General features: G+C 29.9%; 1 protein-coding gene across 3 annotated transcripts; it reads right to left on the bottom strand.

Annotated features, from left to right (window-relative positions):
• Positions 1-2,895: 2,895 nt before the first annotated feature.
• LOC107921431 (uncharacterized) lies at positions 2,896-4,875 on the bottom strand. 3 transcript variants are annotated; one of them, XR_005909487.1, is made up of 3 exons: positions 3,949-3,967; positions 3,444-3,495; positions 2,896-3,360 (listed from the first exon to the last, which is right to left on the bottom strand). XR_005909487.1 is itself a non-coding variant. In XM_041087318.1 (3 exons), the coding sequence occupies exons 1-2, from the start codon at positions 4,613-4,615 to the stop codon at positions 3,992-3,994; spliced, it is 420 nt and encodes a 139-aa protein (XP_040943252.1). In that variant the 5' UTR covers positions 4,616-4,875; the 3' UTR covers positions 3,636-3,739; positions 3,949-3,991. The 3 variants fall into 3 exon arrangements, 2 of the variants coding, with proteins under 2 accessions (XP_040943252.1, XP_016706769.1); XM_041087318.1 differs by lacking the exons at positions 2,896-3,360; positions 3,444-3,495 and adding exons at positions 3,636-3,739; positions 4,216-4,875 and having other exon boundaries at positions 3,949-4,011; XM_016851280.2 differs by lacking the exons at positions 2,896-3,360; positions 3,444-3,495 and adding exons at positions 3,644-3,739; positions 4,216-4,875 and having other exon boundaries at positions 3,949-4,022.
• Positions 4,876-10,346: the final 5,471 nt, after the last annotated feature.

The following is a 10,346-nucleotide window of genomic DNA, read 5'->3' as shown; positions in this document are numbered from 1 at the left end:
GTTCAGGATCCTGCTTGCCCCTTTACATTCGCCCTTGATTGTTACTTATGTCACAACAACAAATTTAACAAAAAGAAAATAGTGTTAACAATTGGATATGAATTTTGAAATTTGAAAAATAAAGGAAAATAGAGATAAAAGTAAAAAGATTAAATTTCAAAATCTTGACGAGTAGAAATACCTATGGTCTATATATTTTGGTATTATTTATGTCTATTTTAGAGTCTATATTTAGGGTTTGGGGTTTGTCCTCCCAACAAAGTTGTCTCCAAAATTCAAACTTGTGTCTCTCCTTAAAAATATAATGTATCTTACCACTATTGCACATAACACTTATTGGTACTTATAGTATATTTTAATGCAAAACAAAACAATATGAGAGTAGAGCTTCTGGATTATTTTTGCTCATCCGAGTCTCGTGTCGTTTCTTTTGCTATGCTTAATTAGTTGTTAACTTTGATTTCTATAAAAACCTAATTAGGTTCTGAAGAAAAAAAAAGCAAAAAAATTGGATTGTAAGGTCATTTTTAAAAAATATATATAAAAGCGATATATAGATATAGTAAAATTCGAACTGCCCTATGAATTTCGATCCAACCTGCTCTAGATGGAACGAATTTTTTTGTTTGAAAAGTGGATACGAAGGGAAGCACGTAAATTTTTTCTTTCGGATAGTAAGTATGGAATGATTTTGATAATTGCTTGTCCTGCTCTGACCCACTTCGCGCTATAAATTTATCATTTTATTCTTGTATATATAAACTATTAAAAAGGTAATAATGTAATATAGAAAAACAATATATTTTATGCTTAAATATTTTTGAAAATATTTTTGGAGGAATATGTTTAAATATTTACTTGATTTTAAAAGGATTGAAAAAAAATTAAAGATAACTAGCAAAAATTAAATTGTTTGGGATGCAGTGGGTCGTGATATATGCATCCAACATCCATGAAGTTGGGAGTGATTTTCAAGATTATATATCCGTAGTGGTGCGCAGTAAGTAGTGGAGTAGAGTGTGTCAATTATGGAGTAGTAGTAGATTTAGCATTATCTGCCCCCGCCCCATTCAATTGCCATCCCTAGTCATATAAACTAATGCATAATATTAATCATGGATAAACCAATGTAGTTGGTTAAATGTAAAACCATTACAAAACTATTAAAATGGAAACTAAAAGAAAATGTACATCAAATAAATTTGAATAATATGTACCATTTTTATAATTGTAAAATGACACTTTTTGGTATGTTAAAACCGTTGAATTATTTTCTCCTTATCAATGTTGTTAAAAATATCTTTCTCAACATATGTAGTCAAACAATAATTCATCCATTAATTTCTAATTCGATTCCTCAAATGTTTTTTCAAAAATGTCATTGCAAAAATAGTATTTCCACACTTGCTATAGAAACTAACAAAATCAACACAAGCCGTCATTTAAAACAAATAAATTTAAGCCTTTCCTTTAGAAAATACTCTATGTTACTATTAGTTTTCTATTAAAATATTTTTTTATTCTTATTAAACATTTAAAATGAATAAATTTAAGCCTTTCTTTTGGAAAATACTCTACTTTACTATTAGTTTTCTATTAAAATATTTTCCATTCCTATTAAACATTTAGAATAAATGAATTTAAATTTTAAGCACAAAAGTTTTCACGAAGGTTTACAATAATCACACTAGCAACAATTATTTTTGAATAAAAATATTAAATTTCTAGTCAATATTCAAGAAATTCAAGACCATAAATACAATTAATCATAATTTCTTCAATGATTTGTATTAATTAACCTCTAAAATTATTACTTAGTCAAGATGTTAGAATCTCATATAAAATCATCACAAACTCATTTAATAAAAAAAAACTAAAACTACCATAAAAAAATTCTAATTGATTACAAGAAAAATTAAAATCTTAAATTTCTAGAAGTTAGCAACAATCATAATTTTTTAGAGATTAATCAATAAAGCTTGAAAAGAAAAGAAAGTTACTACCAAATCAGGGAGACCCACTTAAAACTATTGAAAGGTTGATTACATATCTTGTAAAATTCTAGAATGTGTGAAGGCGAATAAAAGAAATTTGAGTAGAAAAGTAAGGAGGGTTGAAGGAAAATAAAAAGATTAAGAATTTTTGAATTTTAGTAGTGGAGAAAGATTCATTTATTTTTATATAAAATAATTTTATTAAAAAAATTTGGTGGATTATTTTCGAATTTTTGTTATAGGAGAATTTCAGATTTTTTATGAGATCAATTTATTAATTATATAATTTTTAAAAAATAAAAATAAAAATAAAAATATTTTTATTTATTTTTATTTTTATCTTTGTGGGTTGATTTATCAATTACTTTATACGTGACTTCGTCTTAATTGGACAATTGATTGATAAATTATTGGGCTTCTATAAATTAATGGTATATAGCAATTATATATGGTTGTATATGGTAAGTCTCAAATTTAATTACTCAAGATTTAGAACGTTTTACAAATAGAATTAAAGCTAAATGTTTTAAATAATTATTTAAAAATGTTATATAGAAGTATAGTTTTAATTTAAAATTAATAAATTTTGATAATAAAATTTTTCAATGAGAATTAACATATACTATAATAAATATTATATTTGATAGAGTAATTTTAAAATAATATTAACATTTTTTATTTATTCTAATTAGGTTTATTGAATTAGGAAACTATCTAATTAATTTATTTAAAATTAAAGATGAATTACTTAAATTTTAATTTAATTTACCTGTGATACTTAAATTTTAATTTAATTTACCTGTGATATTTGAAATTAAATGTAACATTTATATATATTATTTAATGTTTAATGTTTAATAAGAAATATTTTTTTAATAATTATTAGTCAAACATTTAAATATAAAAATAAATTTTGCAAATTAATTAATTGAAGTAATATGTTTATTACAATAATATTTATGTTAAATTCAAAAAGTATGACTTTTTTTTCATAAATATATAAGAACTAATATTTATGAATTAAAAATAATTATAAAATAGAAGGGATGCAGAAAAGTTGATGTTGCAAATAACCCCTATAATTTCCAGTGAAATTGGATATCTTATTCAGTCCTCCCATCCCAATCCCATCACCTTATCGCTGAAGCAACATGTCCCTAGAAATACCCTTCAACTGGAACTCAGATTGGAGACAAGTTTAGGATGAGTTTCATAATCTCTAATATTATACAAGCCATGTATCTTTTAAAATCAAAAGGCTTATTAAGAAAGCTCAATTTCTTGAATCTTTCTCATATTCATTTCCATTTTTATCTGCCACTGCCACCATGTTGGATAACACCTGAGAAGGGAAGCATCCCATTTCCTGTGGCAAATAAGAACACTCATTGATGAGTTAAATGCTTCAACTAGACCAAGAATATAATCAGCATTAATACTTGAAGAAACCTGCTAAACTCTCTTGTATATGCAGCACCAATCACCCGCATCAGCTTCCACTCTGCAATGCCTATCACAAAATATTAAGCAAAATAAAGGCAAAGGTAGTTTCATGCAAACAAATATTCAGTCTCTTCATAACAAATGAATGCTGAAAAGCAGAGATGTCAGGTACAACAAAGTAAACTCAACTAGTTTGCTGCCATATTATTCATCAAATTCAGCTAGTTTGATCAGCCAACAACTGTATAAACAATCCACTACTAGCTATTGTCTACTTCCACACCAGCAATTTTTGTCATATGCTGAACTTGCCATACCCATAATCTCAGTGAGTGCCCAAAACAAATGCATTTATTATGTTTAAGTAATTCTTAGACATATTTTCAGTCTCAACAAAAGTTTTCACCATTGATGGCATTAAAAGCACGCATTGAAGATCAACGCATAAAGTTTAATAATTTAAAGCATTCTGAGTATTCCAGATATAAAACGCAGGAGAATCAAAATTCACCTTGAAAGCCAGTCGTTCATTACGAAGCTCTATTCTGCAAATTCTAGGGATTTAATTCCTGCTCTGTAAAAGACCTATTTAGTAGAATTAAAGCATCACAAAACCTAGAATCAGATAACAAAACACAACGAATGTTTGTAAAAAATGAAATATCCAAATCATGAAATCAAAACGTAAAGAAGACGTAATATTGAATGCCAAAGACAACAACATTACATCAACCCGTGCATGCAGTATCATCTAAAATAAAATAATAATAATAACTACCAGGAATTTCCTTCCGCCGCAGCAGAGGGGCCATGGCATAACAAATAGTAGAACGACATAACATGGAAACCGCAGAAACAATTCCAGCAATGTAAAGAACCATGACCAAACAAAGAAGCCAAGGCATCAACATGAATCCTATAAAGAAAGTAACTGATCCACACAGCATCAACGAAACCGATGTCCCTAACATCAGCAAAGCGAATTCGGACGGTGATATCTTCTTCATTGTCGGTACTGGTGGGGAATGAGGGCTTGTGGACAACGCTGGTGATTGGCTGGCGGAAGGAACCGGAGCTAGCGGCGATCGTAGAAGGCTCATAACCAGTCCCCACAGCTCGTGGAAAGCCCTCGAATACTGATCCTCATGCCGCTGATTTTCCAATCGGCTTCTCATCATTTTTTTTCTCAGCCAAGATCGAACTGGAAATTGGAATATGAAAAATTCCTAGACCCTGTAATCAAAAGAGTTCTATTAAAAAAAATAATTTAGGGTAAAACAAATGAGGGAGAATGATGTAGCCCGTTGTTTGACTGGACAAGAAAAACAACTGGAAGGCAAAGGTTCAGCTTGTGGGGGAGGAGACACGGTGCTGCTGTTATTTCCAATTAATGGAACTCGTAGAAACCCCCCCGTAAAGAGAAATTTCCAAGTTCGAATTGGAATTTGCAACTTTGTTTTCCTTTTAATGAGTTTGGGGGATGACGTGGAGCATAGTGGCATTGCCAAGTGGATAATCATAACAAACTTAACAGATAACACAGTTCTTTTTTAAAATTTCGAATTTTTACTATTACAATTTCTAAATCTTTTTAGATGTCCCATTTTCCATTTTTATTGTTCTCAAATTGCTCTGATGATTTATTATTACTGTAATTTTCGTTTGCACATTCAAAGGCAAAATAAAACTTTAAAAGATTTATTTGTTAAAAAATAATTTAGAATCTCTTAATTTACTATCCATTTAAAAAATAACAAAAATATCCTTCCATAATTAAATTAATTTATATTATTCAACAGTATTTTAATATTTTTATTTAAAAAACTCATCAAAAATATGTATATGGTGAGATTTGAACTCGAACAACTTGCATTAATAAAAACCTTTAATTTACCACTTAATTAAATATTTATTAAAAATATTTTTATACATTTTAATTTTATTATGTACACTTCATTACTTTCATCAATTGCATCTATACTAATAATGTTTCTAATTGAGATAGGGTGACATTTTAATTGAGATAGTGTTGATTGGCTCTATTTCGCCATTGTCGTGGTACTAATTTAAGCCATTTATTCTGAAATAAATCGTATTGATAACAACTCCTTAACCAGTTTTTTCATTCATTCATTTCAGAATGTCAAATCATTTTCTATCTTAACCCATAATGATGTCTTAATCTAGAATGAGATACTCCCCGTTCTTCAAAATAATCTTTTATTTCATTTTTAAGAAAAAGAGATGTTCCATGATATTTAAGGATATGTTTGAATTTATAAAAACTAATAATTTGGGTTTGTGATCATTTGTAAAATACATATGCTTGTGAGAGGGAGGATAAGTCACAAAAAGCTTTTTCATTTTTATTTTTAATACTAATATTAGAAAGCAGAGAAAGTGAGGTTTTTATAGTTGAAAAAAATGAGTTTTATTTTTAGTTGTTTTATTGATTCTTTCTTGATTTGCTTCATTACTATGAATGAAGTTCTCAATCATTTTTTATTTTGTTGATTTAAAAAAAAAGTTGGGTATTGGTTCTTGGAATATTAATGATATATAGAAGAATATCTACGTATATCTTTTCAATGAAAATTTTATAATAAAAAAATAGAATTTTCGATTTAACCAAATATTTTTTCTTTTTACCATTTGCCAAAAAAATTTTTGTTGATTCTAATATTTTATCATGATAACTTATTTTGTTAGAATTACTATTTATTTCTTGAATTAGAAGTTCGTTTTTCTTGTCTTTTATAATTAGAATTTTTTTTATTGTGTTTGTTCTCTTAGTCAAATCTTTTTTTTTTCTGTTAATGAATAATTTATCCACGCCATAGATTGAATTTGAAGGGATGATTTGTGAATCATCTTATTACTGATTATCGAATCTTTTTTTAGTTTCGCCCAATTCATATGGTTCTTTCAACCTAAAAAATGGAATTGTATTTATTTTTGAAAGTTCTTTTATTATTCCCTTTAGAAATAAAATGTCTTTATTTGAAAATATATTTTGATATAAAAAAATGAAAATGTTTTTTAATAAAGTTAAATTTGAATAAAAAATTATAAAATAATTTTTCATATTGAAGTCTAAGAGATAAAATTGTAAAAATCTATTTTGAACTCTTAGAAAAATTTTTAAACAACTTTAAAATCAAGTTAAAATGATTTTGACTAAGTAAAAAGGTCTTCTACCATTTTATCAAGTCAAAATATCTTTCAAACAAGTCAGAATTGACCTTTTTGGCCAAGTATCAATAATTTAAAAATATCGATACCCCTTGAAAGAAACAAGACCGAATTGGCATTCTGTTTCTCATAAAACCAATTATGTATCGATCTGGTATCGATACCATTTTATAAAGTATCGATAAAAATTGTTTTGGCATCGATAGTTAAACTCCAACTGTCACTGAATTTAGCATTTATTATAAAAAAAACATATCGATACCTTTTTGTTTGGTATCAATACTCATTGTTACAGGTGTATTAAATGCTTTGGTTTTCACATCCCCAACGGCTCTATTAACTACCACAACAACCTTAACGATTGGAAATCAATTAGGGAGTATAAATAACAGCTTCTAAAGATCCTACAACAACAAGAAAGCATATTCAAGCAAAAATCATCAATCAAATAACCTTTGTACTCAATACTTCCATAATTCTCTTGTACACACTTGTGAGCTCTTATTGTCTTTCTTTTGCTCAAGTGTATTCTTGTTTATTTGTACTTAACTAGCAAACATTCTGATCTTCTTAGGATTATCTTTTTGTTTGCTTCTTTGTAATTCTTTGAGAGAGTTTATCTTAAGATTTAGGGTAGAAATTTTAAAAGGGTTGTAAGGTTAAACCTTGTCCTCAAAGGTTAAACAAATTAGTGAATTTGGGAAAATCCTTAGTTGTGGAAAGCTAAGGTAGTGGAAAGCTAATGTAGTGGAGTAGGCAATTGGGGCCGAACCACTCTAAATATTTGTGTTCATTGTTTCATTTTCTTTCCTTACTTCCACCAAAATTTTTAAAGGTCAATTCACCCCCTATTGGCAATTTCGATTTGATTTATCGAGCTAACAATTAGTATTAGAGCTAGTCTCTAAAAGACGGTCTAACAACCAAGAGAAGATCCTTGAGGTAGCTCAACTTCCATCTATTCAAACCATAAAAGATGATGTCTTCTTCTAGCTCCATTATGGTTGGTGAGTCTCAATACCTTGCTCATATCCAATTTTAATCCCAAGCTCCCTTTATTGCCTTTTCTTTTTTTCTTAAATGCATGTAAAATTTCATAAGTAAAAAAGACATTATCAGATATTAATTTGACCGGGACAAAGGCACTTTAAACCTCATTGATGCAACATTCTAAAACTTTTTGAAAACAATTCGCCACAGTTTTAGATATGACTTTATAAAGAACTGTACAGAGGCTAATGGGTCTAAAATTGGATAGATTTGTGGGCTAAGAAATTTTTCGTATAAGAACAATATGGGTAACATTACATGGTTCCAAGGACATACCTTCATTCAAAATATTTAGGCAAAAATTGCTCATGTCGCTTCCAATGATATGCCAAAAGTACTGAAAAAATATCGTCGAAAAGCCATCACTTCCAGCAACTTTGGTCGGACCCATTCCGTTTAAGGCCTCAAACACTTCTTCAACTGAATATTTTGCCATAAGGCTTTGGTTCATCTCATCTATCATGCAATGTTCCACTCCTGAAAAAATATAGCCCATATCACCTATACCTCTAGTTGTGAACAGATTGGAGATATATTCTCAAGCAATTTCCTCGATTTCATCCTCTTCATTCTTAAAAACCCCGATGCATTCTCCAAACCCCTAATTCAATTCATGTGCCCCCTTTGGGAAGCAAATTTGTGGAAAAACGTAGTATTCCTATCCCTCAGTTTTAGCAAGTTAGCTTAGGCCCTCTGTTCCCAATAAACTTCTTGTTTCTCTATCTCCCAATTTAATTACAATTTAACATTCATAATTTCTATCATTGTCCCATCATCCCTTTCCCCCTCAATGAACATCTCCAATCTATTCTTCAGCTTCTTTGATACACCACCTTGACTCTTTCACAATGTTTTTTCCACTCTATAAGGGCCTTTAATAGAACCTCCAATTTTTTCAAGACATCACTCGATGTAGCCTCCCATACTTGGCTAATGATATCTCCACAAGATTCTTCCAATACCTACCAAGCTTCAAATTTGAAGTTCATTTTTTCCACAATTTGCACCCTTATCTATCTGAACTAACAACGAACAACGATTCGAAAATGAAAGCGGAAGGTGTTCAATTGAAAAATTAGGAAAAATATTTAACCAATCTAAGTTAACTAACCCTCTATCCAATCGTTCACGGATATTAGTCTATGATAAGTTCCCCCTTTCCCAAGTGAACCAAGGTCCCAAAAAACATCAATCCACCAGATTGCATTCCTCCAACACCTGTCTAAAATTTTTCGTTCATCTTTCATCCATTGGAGCATCTCTTTTTTTTTCATATAAATATAAGATCTCATTAAAATCACCACAAATAATCCATGGCATGTTACAATATCTTTTTAGACTTCAAATCAATCCCAACTACCCTCTCTATATCTCACATTCGGGGCTCCATATTGAATTATTATCACCTCCATTGATGGCGACATCAATATGATTTTTTGAAAAAAATTGAATGCTAATCAAATCATTGCCATTCCACGCAAGACTAAGTCCTCTCAAAAACCTTCCGCAATCTAGTTGTCTCCATGAAAAAGATAATTTGAGGATTAATAGACTTTATCATGAAAAGAAGCCTTCTATATTCCTGCGTACTCCCCAATCCGTGAACATTCCAAGATAGGATTTTCATTGTGCCCGATCGACTTGCCCATTGGTAGCTGTAATACCCAATTTGCCCGCCCCAATTTTATAAATAAAAATAAAAAATTATTAAAAGTCCATCAGGCCATAGTTATAAGCCCAAAAAATAATAAACCCAAATTACATCAGCAAGCCCAAAACCTAAAAAAACCCAAACACTAGCCTAGCCCAAAGCCTAATCCAGCCCAACCTAGCCCAAAACATTCCCCAAATGCCGAAACCCTAGCAACCACAACGAGCCTTCAGCGCCGCAGCCACCAGGGCCTTCCCTCGCACGTGCGCCACCGCCACGTGCCACGCCTCCACTCTCACTACTCCGTACGGCCGTAGCTTCACACAAGCAAACAAGCAAAAATGAACAGAAAACAGCAGCAAATAAAAAAGGAGCGAAATATATTTTGTTGTAATTTTTATTTCGTTTTATCTTCGGCTATATAAAGCCATTTTCCAGAATTTGTAAGGGTTACACACAACATCAATACCAAAAAAATCAAAAAGTAAAAAGACTGAATTTTTTAAGGTGATTTGTTTTTTTTTCTTTTTTTTTCAAAGTTTCTTTCTTTTTTTATCGTTCTGTTCTTGTTTCCTTTTTTATATTCTTAAAATAAAAAGAGAAAAAGACGAGAACCTTACCTTCGCAAAGGCATGCCGACGGAGCCCTGTTTGCTCCGTTTAAATCAGAGTCGGAGGGGGTTTCACATTCGGAGGCGGCAGAGGGGAAAGATTCAGTTTTTGGATCTGTTTAAAGTGGCTCGGAGGCTAATGATTTAGGGTTTAGTTAGTTTTCATAACCAAAGAATACATACTTTACTTCTTTTAAATATCCGCATATATTTAGTTTATTTCACTTTTTGCATATTATCATATATTATTACTTATGTGAAGCTTTTCACTCCCTATGTGTTACTTATCTTAAATTAATATATGTATATTATTTTATGTATTTGATTTTCTTCTTATATGATATTTATTTTAGAATTTATTTGGATGCAATTATTTTATGTAGTATTTATTTTTAACCTTATTTTT

This window comes from Gossypium hirsutum, chromosome D01 (genome assembly GCF_007990345.1).
Source record: "Gossypium hirsutum isolate 1008001.06 chromosome D01, Gossypium_hirsutum_v2.1, whole genome shotgun sequence".
NCBI lineage: Eukaryota > Viridiplantae > Streptophyta > Magnoliopsida > Malvales > Malvaceae > Gossypium > Gossypium hirsutum.
Note: the sequence above shows the minus strand (reverse complement) of the source record. Positions and strands in the feature narration are given on the sequence as shown.

What these genes read in the sequence shown, in the direction of transcription:
- LOC107921431 (XM_016851280.2), bottom strand. Translation starts at nt 4,615, where the DNA reads ATGATGAGAAGCCGATTGGAAAATCAGCGGCATGAGGATCAGTATTCG. An exon ending in GCGGCGGAAGGAAATTCCTG is followed by an intron (nt 4,023 to 4,215) that starts GTAGTTATTATT and finishes TCTACTAAATAG; the next exon opens with GTCTTTTACAGAGCAGGAAT.